This window comes from Salmo salar, chromosome ssa16 (genome assembly GCF_905237065.1).
Source record: "Salmo salar chromosome ssa16, Ssal_v3.1, whole genome shotgun sequence".
Classification (NCBI taxonomy): domain Eukaryota; kingdom Metazoa; phylum Chordata; class Actinopteri; order Salmoniformes; family Salmonidae; genus Salmo; species Salmo salar.
In genome coordinates this window covers 79,467,588-79,491,135 of record NC_059457.1, presented here as the reverse complement: position 1 = coordinate 79,491,135, position 23,548 = coordinate 79,467,588, and the positions used below count along the sequence as shown (strand labels likewise).

Genomic DNA, 23,548 nt, shown 5'->3' with positions numbered 1-23,548 from the left:
AGACTCTCTCTCTGTGTTGTAGGTATCGCTGTATGAAGTGTGTGTGTCTGTAATGTGTGTGTCTGTTTGTCTCAGACTCTCTCTCTGTGTTGTAGGTATCGCTGTATGATGTGTGTGTGTCTGTAATTATTGTGTCTGTTTGTCTCACTCTCTCTCTGTGTTGTAGGTATCGCTGTATGATGTGTGTGTGTCTGTAATGTGTGTGTCTGTTTGTCTCACTCTCTCTCTGTGTTGTAGGTATCGCTGTATGAAGTGTGTGTGTCTGTAATGTGTGTGTCTGTTTGTCTCAGACTCTCTCTCTGTGTTGTAGGTATCGCTGTATGAAGTGTGTGTGTCTGTAATGTGTGTGTCTGTTTGTCTCAGACTCTCTCTCTGTGTTGTAGGTATCGCTGTATGAAGTGTGTGTGTCTGTAATGTGTGTGTCTGTTTGTCTCAGACTCTCTCTCTGTGTTGTAGGTATCGCTGTATGAAGTGTGTGTGTCTGTAATGTGTGTGTCTGTTTGTCTCAGACTCTCTCTCTGTGTTGTAGGTATCGCTGTATGAAGTGTGTGTGTCTGTAATGTGTGTGTCTGTTTGTCTCAGACTCTCTCTCTGTGTTGTAGGTATCGCTGTATGATGTGTGTGTGTCTGTAATGTGTGTGTCTGTTTGTCTCAGACTCTCTCTCTGTGTTGTAGGTATCGCTGTATGATGTGTGTGTGTCTGTAATGTGTGTGTCTGTTTGTCTCACTCTCTCTCTGTGTTGTAGGTATCGCTGTATGATGTGTGTGTGTCTGTAATGTGTGTGTCTGTTTGTCTCAGACTCTCTCTCTGTGTTGTAGGTATCGCTGTATGAAGTGTGTGTGTCTGTAATGTGTGTGTCTGTTTGTCTCAGACTCTCTCTCTGTGTTGTAGGTATCGCTGTATGATGTGTGTGTGTCTGTAATGTGTGTGTCTGTTTGTCTCACTCTCTCTCTGTGTTGTAGGTATCGCTGTATGAAGTGTGTGAACCTTCATCTGTGCCAAACCTGCTTCCTGACAGAGAGACACACAAGAAAACACAAGAGCTCCCACCCAGTGCTGGAGCACTGCACTCAGGTGTACACACACACACACACACACACACACACACACACACACACACACACACACACACACACACACACACACACACACACACACACACACACACACACACATGTGATTGACGGTTGTGTTTCGTCTCCAGCCATCCTGGAAAGAATCCCTAGCCTCATTAGCATACAGCGCCCGCCACGCCTTGTTACCACGGCGATACACACACAGGGAGGCAGAGAGGAGAAGGGGCCTAATCAGGGCGGAGTCACGAGGGGAGGCGCAGACGAGGTAGACCAATCAGAGATGGACCTGTGTGTACACCAAAAGAGAAGAAAAACGTTTGTTTTAGTTTAAATAAAGAGTAATACGTTTCCATTGTATTTTCTGTGTTTACAGCTTCACTACCCCTGACCCTTCACCTCAGTCTGCCGCTGAGGACACACCCCCTGACGACAGAGCCCCTCCCACTAATCCTCCCCAACTGCTGGCCACACCCCCAGCTGTTAGGACCAGGAAGGCATCTAAAGCCCTGCAAACTGAGGACGAGCAGGAGGAAGCACAGCCACAGGTGACCTTTCACCTCTACCCCTCTCCCTTCACACCTCACCTCTCAGCCCAGTGGATTTTTAGTTCGGTTCATATTTATGCTAAATGAATCTTCAGAAGATTATTGCTGCGCTCCACTAGATCCTCTATTGATTAATGTCTGTTGTTTCTGTCCCCAGAGGAGAGACTCTGTCCTCATTAAGGACATCAGGGACCTGCAGAGGGACAAACGGTGAGCCTCAATCACTGTAGCACTCTAACCTTCTAACCTAGCACCTAACCTATAGTCTGGGTGATGCTCATAGTGTGTGTTGTGTGTGTGTGTGTGTGTGTGTGTGTGTGTGTGTGTGTGTGTGTGTGTGTGTGTGTGTGTGTGTGTGTGTGTGTGCAGGCTGCTGGAGAGGGAGCTGCAGGTATGGAGGGTAACGGTTCAGTCGGAGCAGGGCTCGCTGGAGGACCGCTGCTCTGAGATGGAGGCCAACATGGACACTCTGAGACAACACAACCTCAGACTGCAGGACATGATCTCACAGGTAGACACACACACACACACACACACACACACACACACACACACACACACACACACACACACACACACACACACACACACACACACAAACCTCAGACTGCAGGACATGATCTCACAGGTAGACACACACACACACACACAGACACAACCTCAGACTGCAGGACATGATCTCACAGGTACACACACACACACACACACACACACACACACACACACACACACACACACACACACACACACACACACACACACACAACCTCAGACTGCAGGACATGATCTCACAGGTAGACACACACACACACACAGACACAACCTCAGACTGCAGGACATGATCTCACAGATAGACACACACACACACACACACACACACACACACACACACACACACACACACACACACACACACACACACACACACACACACACCTCAGACTGCAGGACATGCTCTCACAGGTAGACACACACACACACACACACAACCTCAGACTGCAGGACATACTCTCACAGGTAGACACACACACACACACACATACACACACACACACACACACGTATGCATGTTCGCACACACACACACAATATCTCAGACTACAGCCCTGACTCAAAATGTCCCTCTTCCTTTCAACAGGCTCTTAGCATGTCAGGGACACATGCTGACGTCATGCCTCATGCTAATGTCATCCCACATGCTAAATACAGGACAGAGAGAGACATAGCCTGTCCTGTAGAGTCTCAGAGCTCTGCATCTTCCTCTGGATCCAGAGAAAGAGAGAGAGAAGAGGAGGAGAGGGAAGAGGAGGAGAGGGAAGAGAAGGCGAGGGTAGAGGAGGAAGAATGTTACACAGCAAAGATGCAGAGGAATGAGATGAAGACAGAAGATCAGAGAGGTGATGATGATGAAGAGGAGGAGCAGACTGAGACTGACTCAGTCACAGAGACTCACACTCCCACCATGCACGGGAGAATTACCTCTAACCCACAGCCCTGTGATGGGCAGGTCACTGGGCCAATGAAAGACCAGAGTGTCTCTGAAGAGGAGTATTCTGGGATGTGTAGTTTAGTGGAGGAGGAGCGACTGTGTGAGCTGGTGCAACGACTAATAAGTGAGCTGTCGCTACACACTCACACACATACAGGTGAGTTTACAAATGAACTCTCTCTAGTTCTACACACTACTACACTTGTGTGTGTAGTTGTGTGAAGGTGTGTAGTTGTGTGTGTGTGTGTGTATTAAGGTATGAGTATGTTTCTCCAGACTGCAGACAGGAGTTGTTGGAGGCTGCAGAGGAAGTGGGGGACTCAGTGTGTCATCTCGTCTATGCAGTGAACACACACTCCGTCCCAAACGCACACACTTCATGCCCCATCCTCCTACACAACCACGGGCCAGAGCATGTATCCAGAAGGCTTCTCTAGACTTTGACGCCTGATGTTGTGAGTTATTGTGTAAATTCCATACTTTCCTGTGTAATACATATGAAACTTAGATTTGTATGAAGTAGAGTTGTACTGAAATTATTCTGCTCTTTCATTAGAGAAACCTATGACAAAATGTTTGAATTCATGTACATTATTTATTAAATAAACAAGCTTTTGACAAAGTCCTTATAAATGTAAAAAAATATCCTGATTGTAAAAAATTAAACTGAGAACACAACACCACCATGTCAAAACAGACAGCTTGAAAAACATCCTGCTAATTATTCTGCTGCTGGTTTCTGTGCAAAACATGACCGTATGAGAGAAGGATGGGAAGCAGAGAGAGGAAGAGGTAATCTCTCCTCCGCTTCTCTACATTCTCTCTCACCCCATCTCTTCAGAGAGCCAGGGTACATCTCAATAGATGCTCCTTGTCTCCTCTCCTTCATCTGCACTGAAAGCAGGACAGGAGAAAGCAACGTGGAAACCGTCAAGGACTCAGGTAGAATTGTAATGAAATGGAGCAGACATAGCTCTTATCATGTGAAGTAGTAACATATGTATCTGCTACATTATGAACATTCACCCTGCTAAACACGCCCATGTTACTTCATGTCAGTGCGTCTGGAGGAAAGGAGACAAGGAAAGGAAGCCACTGAGATGCATCCCGTCATCTCCTCACTCTCCTCCTCAGTGTCCGGGTGGGCAGTGGAACACGGGTTTGTCGGGGGGACGACCGGCGGCTTGGTGTTCTGATGGCCTGTTTCAGAGGGGTGGAAGTGACCCCCCTGGCTGGGCTTTTGGGCCTTGGGAGTTTCTTACTCTCTGCGACCCGTCTCGAGGGCCCTTTCCTGGGCTCGACTGTGGGAGAGAGGTCCTGGGGCGGTGGGGGTTTAGGTGGAGGGCTGATTTGAGGTGGTCGCCCCCTTTTTGAGTTGCGTCTTGCTGGTTGCCGTTCTCCCCTACCCCCTCTTGTCCAAGGCCTGTAGGGAGAAGAGTGCTCTTTCTCAGGGGTTAGAGGTCGGTCCGTCTTTAACTTCCGTTCCCCTCCTCCTCTCCGCCTCCGCTGACGGGTCACTTCTGGGTTCGAGTTTGTGTCGGGAGAGAGCGTGCTCAGTAGAAATCGGCTGCTATTGGACGGAGAGGAGCGGCTGAAGGGCGTAGTCACAGATGACCCTGCCTCCGATGAACCCTGACCTTCAGCCCCAAATGACCCCCCTGCCTCTAAGAGTGACCCTGAAGCCACACTGCCCCCGCTGCGACCCCTCCTCCTACCCCCCGACCCATCTCTCCCTCCCTCTCCCCCCTGTCTCTCTGTATTGATGTCTGGACTCAGGCTCCTGAACAGTTGTCTGACCACGTGGGCCTGGGGGGGTCTGGGGAGGCCAGAGGAGGAGGGGGTGAGGTTCAAGCCCTTGGGGGGGGTCTTCAGAATGCGGTGGGTGGCAGGGTCATAGTACCTCAAAGGAACCCTTTTGTATTTGACCTTGGCCCCCACGTCGCCTTCACACCCGTCACATGACCTTTTCCTGCCGCGGTTGCCCCTGGCGATAGGTCTGAGGCGGGGCTTGGGGTCAAAGGGAGGGGTTTCGGGGGAGGAGAGGACATAGATCAGGGTGGTTTTGGGCTGCAGGGGGGTCATGATGCGGGAGTAGGAGACAGGCAGGCGGAGAGAGCACAGCCTTGTCTTCACCTCTGGGGTCTTCTCCTGGTCAACGCTGGGGTCCTGACAGGGCAGCGTGAGGATGTCCGGGGATGTGCCTGTCTGGTCCAGTGTTCTCTGTCGGATGGTGGGGATAATGGCTGCTGTAGTCTGTGTCCCGTGACTCACTTTGACCACCTGACACCTGGACGCCAGGCGATAACTCCTGCTAACTTTCCTCCGCCTAAGCACCTCCCTCCCCCTCATCTGGCATTCTGGGTTGTCATCTTCATTGTCATGGTCACCAAGGGGAACCCATCCCCCATCTTCAATCCCCTCCTTCTGGCCACGCCCCATATCTCTGCTGCTCCGCTTCCCGTGCCTGTGAATGACATCATCAGAAATATGAACATGAGGAGAGAGAAAAGTAGCCGTTTGGTGGATTTCAATGATGTAGAAATACTCCTGATGAGTCAGGTCAGAATCTGGTCTGTGCGTACCTGGCGAGGGATTCGCTTTTGAAGTAGCAGAGGAACCTTCCTTGCCGGAACTCTCGGACCATGTTCTCCACCTTCTGCTCGTCCTCCAGCAGCACCTGGGTCCACGTCTTCCCCAGGAAGGACACGGGGATGTGGGGGAGTGCTGGGAGAATCTCCTCCACTGTTCGTTCCATTTCTCCCTCTGTCTCCCCCATCCCTGTCTCCCCCGCTCTCCTAGTCTCAGGGTTGAGGGCAGAATCTAGCTGGCTGGTGTACAACTGGTCCTCCATGTTCACCTGTACCTCCATGAGACAGGCCAGGGCCCTGCCCTCCCGCTCCCCTCCACCCTGCCTTAAGCCCACTACCACAGGGATGTCCTTCCTCCGCTCCTGCCCCCTCCCAATAGCCACCTGCACAGGGGTATCCCAGTCCTCACTGTCAACCGAACCCACTCCCAGTGAGCCAGGGAGGCTAAGGTGGAAGCTGTCCGTATCCCCCCCTGTCCATATGTTGTGGTCCCTCTGGTGGTGTTGTGTGGGACTGCGGCCGTAGCAGTGTCTCTGGATCACCTCCTCTATCGTGTCCCCCTCAGGGTCGGAGTGGTCACTGGAGAACGCCTGCTCCTTCTGGGTCTCCCTCCGCCTCCAGGGGGGCACCCCCGCCCACGCGGCCCAGCCAGTGTTTACCGTCCGGGGCTTGGGGTCTGGGGTCCGGTCCCTCGGCTTGTAGGGAGGCTGGTTCTCCGGTGTTTCCTTGGTTCTCTGGTCCGTTGGGGTAGCACACAACTGTGGAGAAGCGGGGGAGCGGGGAGGATGGATGGAGGAAGAGTTGCTCCCTCTCTCTCTCCGCCGGTTGGTCTTCCTGTGTGCTTTCCGGTGGAGCGGAGGAGGGGTTTGCTTCTGGCTACAAGGTCTCATGGGGTGTGTTGGTAAGTGGTCCGGGGAAGGTGTGTGTGAGTGAGTCCCTTCCCCAGAACTTGGTCTTATATCCTGGTCTGGAGCAGTTGGGGTTAACCTCTCTGACGCCGCCTTTACCCCTCTACCTTCTGCTGGTTGGCTGGTCCTTGTTTCCGAGGCAACATCCGCTTCTTGTACGTAAACGAGCTGACAGGAAGAGTCGTCAGAGCTGGGCATGTGCTCTCGGGTTCCGAGCGACGCCCCGTCATCGTCGCTGGCGCAGAGATCCAATAGCTCCTCCCTGGGAACCAGCGGGCTGCTCAGAGACGGCAGGTCAGCGTGGGTGGGGCTTAAGACACACAGAAAAATAAATCAGAGGAAAGAGACTCGGGCTGACAGAAATAATACTGACAGGGATAGAGAGTTGAGGGTGATGTTAACGGAGTGTGTGAGTGCGTTACCGAGGGTCGTTGTAGAGGTGCGGGTGATGCTGGATTACGTCCGATAGGAATCTCTCCATCAGGCTTCCAGAGGGGACGTAGGTGCGAGTGCTATGAACCACCTCACAGTGTCTGGGGCTTAGGATGTGCTGCTCCACATTGTTGTAGAGTATCTGGCAGCAGCTGCAGTAGCCCTGTCTGGGGGGAGGAACTCTGGATGGCCCGGGCTGCTCCTCCTCCCTCTCCCCCCTTGAGAAGACAGAGAACACAACATGTAACACAACTCAACTGATGTGGACACAACCAAAACACGATCATGACAAATAAACCCTGTGGGTGTTTGCTGACTCACCTGCTAACAGTGTCCATCTCCTTCTGTGGATCTGTTTGACCCTGCTCTGCATCTGTCAGACAAACAGACAGAACAGAACTTCATGTATCAGAGATAAGGACGTTCACTCCACAGCTAGCTTGAAATATCGCAAATGGTACTATGGAATTGGATCATTTTCTATACGTTGTCAAGCGTGTTAGTGAGTTACAGCACTCTGGCTCAAACCCAGTCAGAGGCAAGTTCATAGAGGCAGCGCTGTATGCTAAGCTAGCACACTGACGCCGTTTACGCTCAGACAACACAAACCTGCATGCACGCTCACATGCATTTCGCTACACCCGCTATAACATCTGCTAAACACCTGTATGTAACAAATAAAATTTGATTTGAGTTGGCTAGTAGTACTTTTTATCCTCTTACCTTGAGCAGAGGGGGCAGACTGCTCGTCAGCGGGCATTTGGTGTTCTACATCTGAAAACACACACAAAGAGGAGACTAAAATATAAAAGTGTATCCTGTACATCAAGTTGTGTGGCTTGTTGTGAAATAAATCCTATCCAAAACACCAGAAACCAACTCACTGGCTGGGGGAGGAGTCAGGGAAGCTTCAGTCTCAGGCTGGCCAATCACATTATGTCAGATCAGTCTCCCATCTCCAAGGGCAACCTGATTCTGGACCAACTACTGAAGTAGTGACACATGACAATTAAAAGATGCGGCATTTCAGAGGTTATTTGCTTTTCCAGCATTGCCATACGGATACAACAAAAGTTGTCTGGCTAGTTTACAATTCCAATGTTATTGCTTAGGCCTACTGAGATCTGTATCTTGCATGTAGGCTATTTATTCCACGGCGCGTGGGGTGAAATCTGCAGATCGCGCGGAAGTTAAGTGGCTAGACAGCAAGCTCTGCAGTGATTGGTTGGAACGAGGACACGCTCGGCACAGAAAGACAACTTGGCCTTCTGCTCTGTCCTCGATTAGCTTTCTCTAAATAAATCACAATTTCACTTCTACAGCAAGGAGCTAGCTGGATGACTGCAATCTGCAACACTACTGATATGCATAATTAATAAACACATAACTTTAGGTATCTAGCAAGTAACAGAGTTTTAAAACAATTGGGAAATAGCTGATCTCGTTATGCTAGCTAGCTAGTAGTAGCAGCCTCACTGACGTTAGCTAGCCATGCTTACACGGGGAGATTCCGGGACTAAAAATATGATAGAGAAATATAATACAGCAGAGACCCGTTGTCATTTTTAACGAGTTTAGTTTCCATCTCCACACAAACATACCTTCCCGCCTTTTCACCTGTTTTGTTATTCCATTCGGTTCTGTTCGGCATCCGTATTTTGCTTTTCTCTTCCCGGAGAAGTGACGTTACCCGGCTTAGCGGACACGAATTCCTACCGGTACCAGAGATTACGGAAGAGGAAGCAAGACATCCATCTCGCAAATATTTGCTGGTTCATATAACGTTAGTCAATGAACTAAGCAGACCAGACATGTCGTATTTGTGTCCATAGGAGGGACCCCTTGAAATTGTTAAGTGTTTTGCAACCCCCAAAACACCCCGGAATTTTTTCTTCAATGTAAACGGCTTGAGTAAGATATCTTTATTCATCCACCAGCTTTGGCACAGCCATTGAACTGTGCTGTGGCAACAAAGGGAAGTTTACACTGCTGAGTCTTGCTTACCTCGGGTCCCGAGGTTGCCTTTATGTGAAACATGTCTAACGACAATTGGCGTATCCCAAGGTTCAATGGAATTTAAGGGTAAATCGTATTTTGAAATGAATCTGAACTATGCCCTTCATCTCTATGTTCAAACATTTCAGAATAACAACTTTTGAGACCCGACCAAAGCACAGAATTATATATCGGTCACTTGGCTGCTCGCCCAAAACGAGTTGAACTCGGGGTCGTCCAGGCATCCCTATGGGAAGTGACAAACGTGTTTGAATAGCTGAATAAATGGTCTGAGAAGTCAGAGCTTATTCTTTTGTCTGCGATGGCAGTTAACTTGACCGTTATGAAGCCTTTGTGCTCATTACAATGTTTACTGATGATACCCAGAACAAGATTTAAGCCTGTGTTTACCACAGTTCATTTTGTGTTTCTCCCAAAAAAATACTAAATAGAAGACCAACAAACCATTTCTATGCGTCCTAAGTTTTGGTTCTTTACATTACCATTAAACAGCTGAAAATACAATATTTGTTTATTGAATACATTTCAGCAGTTTAGATGGTACAATGATTCTCTACACAACCTTGTTCAAGCAACCAGGAAATGGCAGAGTGAGTTAGGCATATTGCACCTTTAGGACCCGCAACAGAAAATACAATTCGCCAGCTGAGTTTTCCCCACACACCAAAGTCTTCCCTCAAAAGCTACATAAACCAGGCAGTACCACTTGTCTGAATGAAACATTTTCCATCTGAAGTGCTTTTTATTGCAGCTCCAAAGTGCTCAGTGTCTTCGTTGGTAAGTTTGAGTTTTAGATCTTGTTGAAGGCAGCCACATCCATAGACTGGACGTAGTCCTCAAAAGCTGTAATCTGTTCCTCCAGCTGGTCTGTTCCCACCTTGTCGTCCTCTACCACACACCCGATCTGCAGCTTCTTGATGCCATAGCCCACTGGTACCAGCTTGGCTGAAGGAAGGGAACAGGTGTCAACACAAGTTAGTGGAGACATTCTAGCCACATCACCCAATCAAACAAGAGCAGAGTCCATGACAGATTGAGCAAGATCTACAGAAGTTTTAGACAGACAGACCGGGATAGTAGGAAACAAAGCAGCACTGAACCAGCTGCGTTGTAACTTAACCTGCAGCAGTCAATACTAGCACTGGTAACTGTTACTGTCCTCAGGTTGTTCCCAGTAATGGCTGGAATGAAACCATAGCAGTTCCATTCCAGCCTTTACCATGCACTGTCATCCTGTCACCAGCCACCACTGTAGTGCACCCTTCCTGCACTTACACTGTCCCCAAAGCAGGCCGTCCATTGAGATGCTGCGAACACACTCCTCCAGCTTGGCCATGTCCGTCTCATCATCCCACGGTTTCACGTCAAGCAGGATCGATGACTTGGCGATGAGTGTGGGCTCTGTGGAGGACAGATGTGCACACAAAGAACAAACAGAAAGCACACAGACAGACTGACCGTGAGCATCAACCCCTCAAAACCACCAAACAAGCCCCTTACATTGTCTGGGAGTACTCAGATCATAAAGGTGTCCATCACGAATCAGCCGAAAGATGGTGTTAGGATCATCATAGAATAGCCAGCTCTGTGCATGTGGGCAATGTTCTGTCCTTCACAGCGTCACAGGACGTGCACACGTTGTGACTTTTCTAGCCTACATTGCACAAAGTGTGTAATGTTAACTGTGCATGACGTACTCTTTGACTTCTTGGCGGCGTAAGCTGCGATTCTCTCCTCCTTCAGCTTTTCTGCCTCTGCGTCCTCCTGCAGGGGTGAGAGATCAAAGGTTATTGGGGTCAGCTGATCGGCTACAACTCAACAGTAGGGGAGACACTGGGCCACTCAAACTAAAAAGTGGTACATCACTAGATCAGCCGAACGGTGGGTTGGATGATCATATAACCCAGTCATAGCTCGGGGGGGCTCACCCGCTGAGGATTAATAAAGTTTGATTGAATTCAAAACAGGAAGCAGTCACCTCTTCATCAGAGCCAAACAGGTCCATGTCATCGTCGTCATCCTTTGAGTCAGCAGCTGTCTTGTCCTCCACCCCGGCAGGACCATACTGACCCAGGGGCTTCTTTACTCCTGGCAGACTGCAGTGAGGGGAGGGAGACGAGGGGAAGACAGAAGTAGAGGACAAAGGGCAGGGAAGAACAGTGAGTAGAGAAAGGGTAAAGAGGGTGGGGAGAAGGTAGGGAGGAGGGCAAGTTAGACAGATGTCGCAATTCATGTATTCACCCATCTTATTTTCATCCATGATCCAGATTCATCAGTACAAAAAGGTGATGCATCAGGCAATCAGGTGAAAGATGGTGTGAAATCACGCAAATCCTAGATCAGTAGCGAAGGGTAAATAGTAATTTAATTAACTGGAAATTAGTGTACAACTCACCTGCCCTTCTGGTTCTGGAACGACTTGATATGGTTGTACCAGCGCAGAGCATGGCACAGGACTGTTGAGGGGGCTGAGGAGATTGCATCGAACACAGCCACGTCAGCCTGGGAGGGCACCCACCTGCACAGGGAGGAACGTTAGAAGTCAGTATAGAATGAAAACAATTGGATCCAAGATCTGTGCCTACAGCACATTGCGGATATAAAAGTAATGTAGCACAGATTCCAGTCATTTCATACTTGATAACCATCATGCAAGTTGCAGAATACTAGCTGAGCATTCTGGACCTTCCAATTACGCCCCCCACCCACGTTTAGTACCCGAGCCTCACTAAACTTCACTCAAGGTGTAGTTTACGAGCTACCTAGTCATTTTACTTAAATACCATACAACGTCACATTGTACACCAAGTTATACTCCAGGGTTTGCAGTTAAATCAGGTGACAAGGTTTGATAAAACTACAGCATCGGAATGATAAATGTGACCTACTAGCCGAGCCATCAGTGCATTTTAATCTCGGCACCTAAAACCTAACCAGCAAAATTCGACTTCCCCTCCAATCTAACACCTTCATGTGCAGCCGTCCACGTCATTCAAATTAAGTTAGCGGTTAACGTCACGGAAGAGCATTTAACACCATTACCTATTCTGGGTGTCCACAAAACCGAGCCTCGGGTTTGGCGTCTACTTTAAACCGCCACGAGTATAATAACTATGAATTCAAAATCATATCCGTAAAATACTTTGCACGAAGTTCAGAAGGTTAACGTTAGCTAGAATGTCGCTTACATAGCTCACTTGCCAACTGGGACGCCATCGTCGGTTGGCTGGCGTGGTCGATACATACAACAAAAATGGGTAAAAATGCCTACCAACCCCTCGATGTAGCTCTTGTCGGCTAAAAAGTCGTTGAGGACCTTGAGGCCGCCAGGGGTTTTCAGATCGCCGAAGCCCATTGTTCAAGATGCTTCTGAGACCTTTACAAGACGTGCAGTGCAGGAAGAGCGAAGGAACGAAGAAGGAACACGAGGAGGATTTTATACTTGTGACGGCGCGAACCGCGTGACTCCACCTCCTTGTTCTCTCCTTCCAATGTTAATTTTCTTCCATTCTAAAAAAATAATGTCACTTTCACCAAACTGCAGCTATAAAATTAGAGATTCTATTATTATTTTGATAGTTTGACGTTTATACAAAAGTCTCACAAAATGCAGCATACAATCAGCATTCATCGCTCTCGTAACAATACTGTTATAATATGATACAAATAAAAATATGGCTTGCTAATGTATTTCAATATATATATATCTATTAAACATCAAAGTGGTTATTTAAACAGTAAAAGCACACAAATCACGAACATTTAGAAAGCATTTCAACCGGAAGTACTAACGTTTTATGGGGGTGAAAGGGCACATTATAACTCGAAAACGTTAAATATCTTTATGATTATAATAGTTTTGAACATATGCATAGGTTTTATTATTATGTAAATGCATGTAACTTAATTTTAAATTAAGAAGTATGGGCAAAATGAGCTATTTCTTCCTTTAATATATCGTGGTGAATCGTTCATTTTCGTTGTTGTGACGGAGATTCGCAGTAGGATTGCTTTCTAGTGCATACATAAATCGCTGTTCTGGTCAAGAAGGCCAAATAGCGACAAGGTAAGAATAAAATACCAATACTTCATTCCTATGTGACCATGCCAATTGTATAGTTTACAATCTTTGGATTTAGTAACAGCCAGCCGCTGTAAAATCAGTGCGATGTCCCGTGTCCTTGACTTGTAGTTAGATAACATTGAACGCTTTAACTTGCTAACCTAGAAAGCATTCAACACCAGCTCGAGTGGGGAGAACGTCAACAGCTGGACCAGGGCTAACATTAGAGATAGAGGAGACCGTTAGATGTAACTTAACTGATGTGGACATGGATTCACTCATATGTTGACTGTGTGTGTGAGACAACTTCTAGCAAGGTGACAACTAGCAAGGGTGTCCGATTTTGTAACATCTTGAGTTTACAGCTCGTTACGCAGTTGTCCCTTGGCCATATATCACCGGTAGTGGTGCACATATATGATCATAATTAATCCAACTAATGTCATTTGTTATGACATATCTAACCCATACAGTGAAGTACTCAAAGATAAGATTGCTAGAAGTCTTAGCTATAGCCACAGTAGCCAGTTAGAGATGTTTGACTTCTGCGCTCTCTCTCTTTCTAGCGTCATGTTGCGTTTGCCATCCGTTAGCCGAGCTCTAGCAGGGGCAGCCAAGGGCAGCCTGGCCCCCTCCAACAATGGTAAAGATTGTGTGTGCACCCTCAAGCTACTTGGATACATTAATGTGTTTTGAAGAGAACACTCACAATTTCTCTAGGGTTTCTGGTTGTTTTGAAGTGTAATCTGTATCTGTGTTTGCAGTGCGTACCTCAGCTAGAGCTGCCAGTAACATGGTGGAGGTGTTTGTTGATGGGAAACCAGTGGAGGTGCTTCCTGGAACCACCGTGCTGCAGGTAACCTTTGCACTTTGACCTCACCCTGACCCCAATCACCCTGTAGGGTTAAACACTAGCCCCGGTGACAAATTGTGGCTGTGTGTTTTACCGTGACTGACTCATTGTATCTGTGTGTGTTTAGGCCTGTGAGAAGATGGGGGTGCAGATTCCTCGATTCTGCTACCACGAGCGCCTGTCCGTGGCTGGGAACTGCAGAATGTGTCTGGTGGAGATTGAGAAAGCCCCAAAGCTGGCGGCCGCGTGCGCCATGCCAGTGATGAAAGGCTGGAACATCCTGACCAACTCAGAGAAGACCCGCAAGGCCAGAGAGGGAGTGATGGAGTTCCTGCTGGCTAACCACCCTCTGGACTGCCCCATCTGTGACCAGGGAGGAGAGTGTGACCTTCAGGTAAACACACACACTCTGGATGTGTAAATGCACACACATACACACTGACTTTTGTGTTTTTGGGTTTGGTTTGTGTCTCAGGACCAGTCCATGCAGTTTGGTTCAGACCGCAGTCGCTTCTCTGAGGACAAGCGGGCTGTGGAGGATAAGAACATTGGACCACTCATCAAAACAATCATGACCCGCTGCATCCAGTGCACACGCTGCATCCGGTGAGTACTATGCTCAGTATGTCCCTCTCAGCCACCGTACTACTCTTTCTCCTTTTTGTTTGTCCTTCTCAGCCACCGTACTCCTTACTCTCTCTCACTCCCTTGTTTTTTTTCAAAAGTTTGGGGTCACTTAGAAATGTCCTTGTTTTTGAAAGAAAAACATTTTTTTTGTCCATTAAAATAACATAATATTGATCAGAAATACAGTGTAGACATTGTTAATGTTGTAAATGACTATTGTAGCTGGAAACGGCAGATTTTTTTATGGAATATCTACATAGGCATACAGAGGCCCATTATCAGCAACCATCACTCCTGTGTTCCAATGGCACGTTGTGTTAGCTAATCCAAGTTTATAATTTTAAAAGGGTAATTGACCATTAGAAAACCCTTTTGCAATTATGTTAGCACAGCTGAAAACTGTTGTTCTGATTAAAGAAGCAATACAACTGGCCTTCTTTAGACTAGTTGAGTATCTGGAGCATCAGCATTTGTGTTTTCGATTACAGGCCAATTTCTTGCATGGAATAGCCTTCATTTCTCAGAACAAGATTAGACTGACGAGTTTCAGAAGAAAGGTCTTTGTTTCTAGCCATTTTGAGCCGGTAATCGAACCCACAAATGCTGATGAACCCACAAATGATTTGAACCAGGAACTGTAGTGACGCCTCTTGCACTGAGACACAGTGTGTTCCTCTCTCGCTCTGAGTGTCCTTCTCAGCCAGCGTACTCATATCTCCACTCTGTATACATTCTAATGCTAGGCCTTTGTGCCCAAATGCCAGTTTTGCCAGTGAGATTGCAGGCCATGGGGTGGTATTGATCATTTGATTTGATTGTTGTTTTCTTCCCTATGCCAGTTTTGCCAGTGAGATTGCAGGTGTAGAGGACCTGGGTACCACAGGCAGAGGGAACAACATGCAGGTGGGGACGTACGTGGAGAAGATGTTCATGTCCGAGATGTCAGGAAACGTCATCGACATCTGTCCCGTAGGAGCCCTCACCTCCAAACCATACGCCTTCACCTCACGACCCTGGGAGACCAGGTACTGTGCGTGTGTTAATATATCAAGTGTGTGTTTGTAAAAACGAAGATGAATCTACACTCTAGATCTAGTATATAGACATGATAGAGGTGTAGGCAGTACCATTGTTATGTGTGTAACCTTGCTGTGTGTTTGCAGGAAGACTGAGTCTATAGATGTGTTGGATGCAGTAGGCAGTAACATCATTGTGAGTACGCGTGGTGGAGAGGTGATGAGGGTTCTGCCCCGCCTGAACGAAGACATCAACGAGGAGTGGATCTCAGACAAGACCAGGTGAGACACAGAACCTGCCCACACCTGGTCCTAACCACACCCATTACCTGTCTATCACCCTGCAACCAGCTGGGACTTCAATCAGTGTGTGTGTGTGTGTGTGTGTGTGTGTGTGTGTGTGTGTGTGTGTGTGTGTGTGTGTGTGTGTGTGTGTGTGTGTGTGTGTGTGTGTAGGTTTGCGTATGACGGTCTGAAGCGCCAGAGGCTGACCCAGCCTATGGTGAAGGACGCGTCAGGACAGCTGGTCCCCACATCCTGGGAAGACGTACTCACACGCGTGGCCGGAGCAGTAAGTCTATGTGTAGTGTCTGTCACTGATGTCTGTCACTCAACAGACATGTTGGACACTATAGGCAATGACATTGTTTTCAGTCTGTCTGTAGGAAGATCTGAAGTGGTGTCTAATCTTTATGTCTGTATAAAAAGTTAATATATACAGTGCATTCCAAAGTATTCAGACCACTTGACTTTTCCCACATTTTGTTACGTTACAGCCTTATTCTAAAGTTGATTAAATCGTCCCCCCCCCCCTCAATCTACATACAATACCCCATAATGACAAAGCATAAACAGGTTTTTAGAAATGTTTGCAAATGTATTAAAAACAAACATATCACATTTTTACATAGGTATTCAGACCCTTTACTCAGTACTTTGTTGAGACACCTTTGGAAGCGATTACAGCCTTGAGTCTTCTTGGGTATGACGCTACAAGCTTGGCACACCTATATTTGGGGAGTTTCTCCCATTCTTCTCTGCAGATCCTCTCAAGCTCAGTCAGGTTGGATGGGGAGTGTTGCTGCACAGCTATTTTCAGGTCTCTACAGAGATGTTTGATTGGGTTCAAGTCCGGGCTCTGGCTGGGCCACTCAAGGACATTGAGACTTGTCCCGAAGCCACTCCTGCATTGTCTTGGCTGTGTGCTTAGGGTTGTTGTCCTGTTGGAAGCTGAACCTTCGCCCCAGTCTGAGGTCCTGAGCACTCTGGAGCAGGTTTTCATCAAAGATCTCTCTGTACTTTGCTCCGTTCATCTCCATCCAGGCCAAAGAGTTCAATCTTGGTTTCATCAGACCAGATAATCTTGTTTCTCATGGTCTGAGAGTCTTTAGGTGCCTTTTAGCAAACTCCAAGCGGGCTGTCATGTGCCATTTACTGAGGAGTGGCTTCCGTCTGGCCACTCTACCATAAAGGCCTGATTTGGCGGAGTGCTGCAGAGATGGTTGTACTTCTGGAAGTTTCTCCCATCTCCACAGAGGAACTCTGGAGCTCTGTCAGAGTGACCATCGGGTTCTTTGCCACCTCCCTGACTAAGGCCCTTCTCCCCCGATTGCTCAGTTTGGCCGGGCAGCCAGATCTAGGAGGAGTCTTGGTGGTTCTAAACTTCTTCCATTTAAGAATGACGAATGCATTGTATGTATGTTTAGGTATCATGTGTGTAATGTGTGTGTGTGTGTGTGTGTGTATAGTTGCAGGGAGCCCAGGGCAGTGACGTGGCAGCCATAGCTGGAGGCATGGTGGATGCAGAGGCTCTGGTGTCTCTGAAGGACCTGCTCAACAGACTGAACAGTGACAACCTCTGTACTGAGGAGGTCTTCCCTGATGCTGGGGCTGGGTGAGTCAGGTTGGGGGTCTTCCCTGATGCTGGGGCTGGGTGAGTCAGGGTGGGGGTCTTCGCTGATGCTGGGGCTGGGTGAGTCAGGTTGGGGGTCTTCCCTGATGCTCGGGCTGGGTGAGTCAGGGTGGGGGTCTTCGCTGATGCTGGGGCTGGGTGAGTCAGGGTGGGGGTCTTCCCTGCCATTGGGGCTGGGTGAGTCAGGGTGGGGGTCTTCCCTGATGCTGGGTGAGTCAGGGTGGGGGTCTTCCCTGATGCTGGGTGAGTCAGGGTGGGGGTCTTCCCTGATGCTGGGTGAGTCAGGGTGGGGGTCTTCCCTGATGCTGGGTGAGTCAGGGTGGGGGTCTTCCCTGCCATTGGGGCTGGGTGAGTCAGGGTAGGGGTCTTCCCTGATGCTGGGGCTGGGTGAGTCAGGGTGGGGGTCTTCCCTGCCATTGGGGCTGGGTGAGTCAGGGTGGGGGTCTTCCCTGATGCTGGGTGAGTCAGGGTGGGGGTCTTCCCTGATGCTGGGTGAGTCAGGGTGGGGGTCTTCCCTGTCATTGGGGCTGGGTGAGTCAGGGTGGGGGTCTTCCCTGATGCTGGGTGAGTCAGGGTGGGGGTCTTCCCTGATGCTGGGTGAGTCAGGGTGGGGGTCTTCCCTGATGCTGGGTGAGTCAGGGTAGGGGTCTTCCCTGATGCTGGGTGAGTCAGGGTAGGGGTCTTCCCTGATGCTGGGTGAGTCAGGGTGGGGGTCTTCCCTGATGCTGGGTGAGTCAGGGTGGGGGTCTTCCCTGATGCTGGGTGAGTCAGGGTGGGGGTCTTCCCTGATGCTGGGTGAGTCAGGGTGGGGGTCTTCCCTGATGCTGGGTGAGTCAGGGTGGGGGTCTTCCCTGCCACTGGGTCTGGTTAAATCAGGGAGGGTGGAGGTAGGAAAGGGTGGGGAAGCGGGCAGAGTCAGTGGGGAGGGAGGGGAAGAATAAGGGGTGAGTAGTGGGGGAGAGAAGGGGAAGGAGTTAGTGGGAGTGAGTGTTGTGTCATGGTTAGATTATGGTTGGTTATGGTACATTAATTATAGTTTGTATTATGGTAAGTAATGGGTTGTATTATGGTTAGTAATGGTATGTTAGTAAAAGGTTGGCTCATGGTTAGTAAAAGGTTGTATTGTGGTTTGCGTAGCTCTGACCTGCGTTCCAACTACTTGCTGAACTCTCGGATCAGTGGCATTGAGGAAGCTGACCTGCTGCTACTTATAGGAACCAACCCTCGCTACGAGGCCCCACTCTTCAATGCACGCGTCCGCAAGAGGTACACAAACACACACACACACACACACCTAAACATGGGCTACACACACACACACACACACACACACACACACACACACACACACACAATCCTTGCTGTGAGGTCCCACTTTCTTCACCAGATGTATCCAAAAGTGCAACCTGCACAAACACACACACATTAATGGATGACTGCAGCACACACACACACACACACCAACCTGCAGTAGGAAGCCTCCCTCACCATCTCCCCTCCCCTCTCAGCTGGTTGCATAATGAGTTGAAGGTGTCTGTGGTGGGGAGCAGTGTGGATCTGAGTTACACTTACGACCACCTGGGAGAGTCCACTCAGGTGCTGCAGGACATCGCTAACGGAACACACCCCTTCTGCCAGGTAACCACGGCCACCACAGACCGGGAAGGGATTGTTGGGGGGGGGGGCAGTTGGCGGGAGCGGAGGTTGTATTGTTGTTGATAGAAATGTTGTAACCAACATTGTTACAGATAGGAATGACATGATTGGTCATTCTGCATGACAGAGAAGCACGTCTGTTCTAGAATCTAGTCAATGAATCTGCCTTCCATAATGGTGTGTACTACTGGACGTGATCCAGCTCTGTTTGTGGTTATGCAATGCCCTAACCTTTCCCCGGTCCCTCTCTCTCTCTCCTCCAGGTGCTCGCGCAGGCCAAGCGGCCGGTAGTGGTGGTGGGCAGTGCCTCTCTTCAGAGGGAGGATGGAGGAGCCATCTTGAGCTCTGTGCAAACCATCGCCCAGAATGCCAGGGCCAGCAGCGGAGTGGAGGAGGGCTGGAAGGTCCTCAACGTGCTGCACAGGTTAGCATGCTAAAGCTATCTCTGGCCTAACTTCTAGTCGCATTTAGCATCCAGCTATTACTAGCATTTAGTATATAGCTAATATTAGCATTTAGCATCTAGCTTTTACTAGCATTTAGCATACAGCTAACAACTTAGTCTATCCCTACTAGCATCCAATCATCTCTGTGTGTGTATGTCTACTAGCGTCCAATCATCTTTTTGTCTATCTGCAGGGTAGCCAGTCAGGTGGCAGCCCTGGACCTGGGCTACAAGGCGGGGGTGGAGTCTATCCGTAAAGCCCCGCCCAAGGTTCTGTTCCTGCTAGGAGCTGACGGAGAATGCATCACCAGACAGGACCTGCCTAAAGACAGCATGATCATCTACCAGGGTACACACCTATCTACACACACACAGGACAGCATGATCATCTACCAGGGTACACACCTATCTACACACACACAGGACAGCATGATCATCTACCAGGGTACACACCTATCTACACACACACAGGACAGCATGATCATCTACCAGGGTACACACCTATCTACACACACACAGGACAGCATGATCATCTACCAGGGTACACACCTATCTACACACACACAGGACAGCATGATCATGTACCAGGGTACACACCTATCTACACACACACACAGGACAGCATGATCATCTACCAGGGTACACACCTATCTACACACACACACAGGACAGCATGATCATCTACCAGGGTACACACCTATCTACACACACACAGGACAGCATGATCATCTACCAGGGTACACACCTATCTACACACACACAGGACAGCATGATCATCTACCAGGGTACACACCTATCTACACACACACACAGGACAGCATGTTCATTTATCAGGGTAGAACACTTCCCATGACACACACAATTGTCATGCTATATGCAGCATATGTATGGTATATGTGTATCGTTGCCAGGTCACCATGGAGACGTGGGTGCCACCATGGCTGACGTCATCCTGCCCGGCGCGGCGTACACGGAGAAGAACGGAACATACGTCAACACAGAGGGGAGGAGTCAACAGACACGCGTGGCCGTCACCGCGCCCGGCATGGCCAGGGAGGACTGGAAGATCATCAGAGCCATCTCCGAGGTACACACACACACCCATATACATTTCTTGAAGACGCTGTTTGTGTGTGTGTGTGGTTGTATATGTAACTGTGTGTGTGTGTGTGTGTGTGTGTGTGTGTGTGTGTGTGTGTGTGTGTGTGTGTGTGTGTGTGTGTGTTGTAACTGTGTGTGTGTTGCAGCTGGCGGGGCTGACTCTGCCCTATGACTCTGTGGATGAGGTGAGGGGTCGGCTGGCCGAGGTTTCTCCTAACCTGGTCCGCTACGACGACGTTGAGGAAGCCAACTACTTTAAACAGGCCAACCAACTCTCACAGGTAACCCTTAACCTTTTACCCCTAACCTCAAACTCTCACAGGTAACCCTTAACCTTTTACCCCTAACCTCAAACTCTCACAGGTAACCCTTAACCTTTTACCCCTAACCTCAAACTCTCACAGGTAACCCTTAACCTTTTACCCCTAACCTCAAACTCTCACAGGTCAGGACATAACCTTGAACATTCCACCCCTTAACTGACTTTTCTTTACGATCAGCTGTTATGAAATCATAAATGGAGACTGGTCTTTGACATGGAAATTGAGAGCATACTCAACCGTCCTTTATTTCTCTCTCTGTCTCTCAGGCTGTGAATCAGACTCTTCTAGCAAATCCTCTAATTTCTCCTCAGCTGACAGCTAAAGACTTCTATATGACAGGTATGTATAATGTGTCATAGCACAGCTGTGAATGTGTTTGTCAGACTGATGAGAGGGTGGAATGCACATGGATAACTGGTGGGATCCTTTCATCGTGTGTGTGTGTGTGTGTGTAACATTCTCTCTCTCTCTCTCTCTCCCATAGATCCCATTAGCAGAGCGTCTCAGACCATGGCCAAGTGTGTGAAGGCCGTCACAGAGGGAGCTGACGCCGTCGATGAACCATCCATCTGCTGAACTCATAGGCACACACTCAGACAGCCAAAACGCACTCAGTGTTGGCGCTCTCCTTTATTTAAGTTGTTTTTTGCTGATTGCTGTAAAGATGTTCGAGGGAAGAGGCTTTAAAGAAAGCTGAAAATGAAACTGTACTCTGATTATGAATAAAATCGTATCCTGTAGCACTCTGTCCTTGTGTTATTGCCCTCATGAGGTCATCTCCAACACCACTGTTTGTCCTTTATTCCACACCTCTACTTTGTGGAGTTGAAGCGTTGTAGCCAACACAGAGTGACATCAGCAGAGATGTTCTGTTGTAAACCTGTCAGACATCAATTTCATTCAGACTTCTGTCTTGAACTTCCCTCAGATGCATTTCAGGGTGTGGAGAGCTAATGCCAGGACAGGTCAAATGTTCTCCTGTCGTGCCAGACGTGTGGGGAACGGTATCGTAGCTGCCTGCTGTTATGTCCTCTCCCGACCAGCGAGAGGAGTCTGTTCACGTGGCGCAGATTGCGATTTGTGTGCTGGGGCTCGCTATGCTGTTCAGTGTGTTCTGCCTGGGCTATGACCTCATCACAAGGACCAAGAGCGTGGTCACCTTGCAGACCTCCAAAGATGCCATGGTGGAGGTGTACTACAGTAGTGCTGGACCCAACACAGTGGAGAGAGTAGGAGACAGATAAGCTGTGGAGGAGAGATAGTGGGAGACAGACAGAGATAAGCTGTGGAGGAGAGAGTGGGAGACAGAGAGTGGGAGGTAGAGAGAACCTGTGGAGGAAATAGTAGGAGACAAAGAGATAATTTGTGTAGGACTGCGTGGGAGACAGAGAAGCTGTGGAGGAGATGGTAGCAGACAGAGAAGCTATGGAGGATATGGTATTAGACAGAGAAGCTATGGAGGAGATGGTAGCAGACAGAGAAGCTGTGGAGGAGAGCATGGAGTGTCTGGATGGGGACTAACTGAGATGCAGAGGTGTGCTAGAACAGCACTGGACCCAAAAGAGTGGGAGAGAGAGTGGAGCGTCTTTGGTCATGGACTGACTGAGCCCAAACTGCCTACACCACCAATGTAGATTAAAACTATATTCTGGGATGTATGGACTGTTGCATTTGCACTATGGACAATTTCTGGACGGTACTATATCCATTACACTGTATTTCTCTCTGACTGTATTGTACTGTTGTTTGTGTTTATTATTAGTGTATGTTAATCCTGCCCGCAACAACAGCCCCTCTGGGATGAATAAAGTTAACTGAATTGAATCACAGCACCTTCGTTCATTTCCTACCTTATGTGTGTGTCCAGGAGTTGTTCCCTATGTGTCGTGAAAAGGGCACGACAAAACTTATCCCTCTCAGGAGACTGAAAAGATCTGGCATGGGTCCTCAAAAGGTTCTACAGCTGCACCATCCTTCGAGAGCATCCTGACTGGTTGCATCAAAGCCTGGTATGGCAACTGCTCGTCCTCCGACCGCAAGGCACTACAGAGGGTAGTGTGTATGGCCCAGTACATCATTGGGGCCAAGCTTCCTGCCATCCAGGACCTCCATACCAGGCGGTGTCAGTGGAAGGCCCTAAAAATTGTCAAAGACTCCAGCCACCCTAGTCATATTCTGTTCTCTCTGCTACCTCACGGCAAGCGGTAACAGAGCGCCAAGTCTAGGTCCAAGAGGCTTCTAAACAGCTTCTACCCCCAAGCCATAAGACTCCTGAACATCTAATCAAATGGCTGCCCAGACTATTTGCATTGCCCCCCCCCCCCTTTTACACCGCTGCTACTCTCTGTTGTTATCATCTATGCATAGTCACTTTAATAACTCTACCTACATGTACATATTACCTCAACTAACCAGTACCCATCTGTATATAGTCCCGCTATTGTTATTTTACTGCTGCTCTTTAATTACTTGTTTATTTTATTTCTTATCCGTATTT

The 23,548-nt window shown here is 48.7% G+C and overlaps 4 protein-coding genes across 11 annotated transcripts in view; 2 read left to right on the top strand and 2 right to left on the bottom strand.

Moving 5' to 3' along the window:
* dytn (dystrotelin) overlaps positions 1–3,714 on the top strand; it is a 36,876-nt gene extending 33,162 nt beyond the window's left edge. The window contains exons 8-14 of the mRNA XM_045698065.1: positions 964–1,075; positions 1,206–1,342; positions 1,451–1,622; positions 1,780–1,832; positions 1,992–2,133; positions 2,761–3,268; positions 3,388–3,714. Coding sequence (XP_045554021.1) covers positions 964–1,075; positions 1,206–1,342; positions 1,451–1,622; positions 1,780–1,832; positions 1,992–2,133; positions 2,761–3,268; positions 3,388–3,548 — 1,285 coding nt within the window. The 3' untranslated portion in view covers positions 3,549–3,714. The remainder of the gene's footprint in view (positions 1–963; positions 1,076–1,205; positions 1,343–1,450; positions 1,623–1,779; positions 1,833–1,991; positions 2,134–2,760; positions 3,269–3,387) is intronic.
* On the bottom strand, positions 3,687–9,243 carry LOC106574816 (uncharacterized). 7 transcript variants are annotated; one of them, XM_045698058.1, is made up of 7 exons: positions 8,641–9,243; positions 7,924–8,026; positions 7,763–7,837; positions 7,361–7,412; positions 7,030–7,257; positions 5,694–6,917; positions 3,687–5,575 (listed from the first exon to the last, which is right to left on the bottom strand). In XM_045698058.1, exons 3-7 carry the CDS (start codon positions 7,797–7,799, stop codon positions 4,222–4,224), a joined length of 2,895 nt encoding a protein of 964 aa, XP_045554014.1. In that variant the 5' UTR covers positions 7,800–7,837; positions 7,924–8,026; positions 8,641–9,243; the 3' UTR covers positions 3,687–4,221. The 7 variants fall into 7 exon arrangements, with proteins under 7 accessions (XP_045554014.1, XP_014006381.2, XP_045554015.1 ...); XM_014150906.2 differs by having other exon boundaries at positions 7,763–7,813; XM_045698059.1 differs by having other exon boundaries at positions 7,763–7,813; positions 7,924–8,023.
* A 306-nt stretch (positions 9,244–9,549) lies between these two features.
* Positions 9,550–12,465, bottom strand: ef1b (Elongation factor 1-beta). Its single transcript, NM_001140954.1, is given in 6 exon segments — positions 9,550–10,000; positions 10,331–10,456; positions 10,753–10,819; positions 11,034–11,151; positions 11,451–11,573; positions 12,331–12,465. Coding segments are annotated over 6 exon segments (669 nt in total). The 5' UTR covers positions 12,411–12,465; the 3' UTR covers positions 9,550–9,845.
* Positions 12,466–12,840: 375 nt separating this feature from the next.
* On the top strand, positions 12,841–21,791 carry LOC106596517 (NADH-ubiquinone oxidoreductase 75 kDa subunit, mitochondrial). 2 transcript variants are annotated; one of them, XM_045698063.1, is made up of 17 exons: positions 12,841–13,121; positions 13,685–13,761; positions 13,883–13,974; positions 14,099–14,365; positions 14,447–14,577; positions 15,438–15,623; positions 15,762–15,896; positions 16,071–16,185; positions 17,363–17,508; positions 18,664–18,792; positions 19,035–19,164; positions 19,446–19,606; positions 19,822–19,976; positions 20,539–20,714; positions 20,875–21,009; positions 21,318–21,390; positions 21,536–21,791. In XM_045698063.1, the coding sequence occupies exons 2-17, from the start codon at positions 13,689–13,691 to the stop codon at positions 21,625–21,627; spliced, it is 2,196 nt and encodes a 731-aa protein (XP_045554019.1). In that variant the 5' UTR covers positions 12,841–13,121; positions 13,685–13,688; the 3' UTR covers positions 21,628–21,791. The 2 variants fall into 2 exon arrangements, with proteins under 2 accessions (XP_045554019.1, XP_045554020.1); XM_045698064.1 differs by lacking the exon at positions 21,536–21,791 and having other exon boundaries at positions 20,875–21,091; positions 21,174–21,348.
* Positions 21,792–23,548: the final 1,757 nt, after the last annotated feature.

Coding starts and splice junctions, on each gene's coding strand:
- LOC106596517 (XM_045698063.1), top strand. CDS start 13,689: ATGTTGCGTTTGCCATCCGTTAGCCGAGCTCTAGCAGGGGCAGCCAAG. Junction 17,509..18,663: donor TTCCCTGATGCTGGGGCTGG/GTGAGTCAGGTT, acceptor TGGTTTGCGTAG/CTCTGACCTGCGTTCCAACT. Junction 21,010..21,317: donor AGGCCAACCAACTCTCACAG/GTAACCCTTAAC, acceptor TCTGTCTCTCAG/GCTGTGAATCAGACTCTTCT.
- LOC106574816 (XM_045698058.1), bottom strand. CDS start 7,799: ATGCCCGCTGACGAGCAGTCTGCCCCCTCTGCTCAAG. Junction 7,258..7,360: donor GAGATGGACACTGTTAGCAG/GTGAGTCAGCAA, acceptor TGTCTTCTCAAG/GGGGGAGAGGGAGGAGGAGC. Junction 5,576..5,693: donor AAAAGCGAATCCCTCGCCAG/GTACGCACAGAC, acceptor TGTCATTCACAG/GCACGGGAAGCGGAGCAGCA.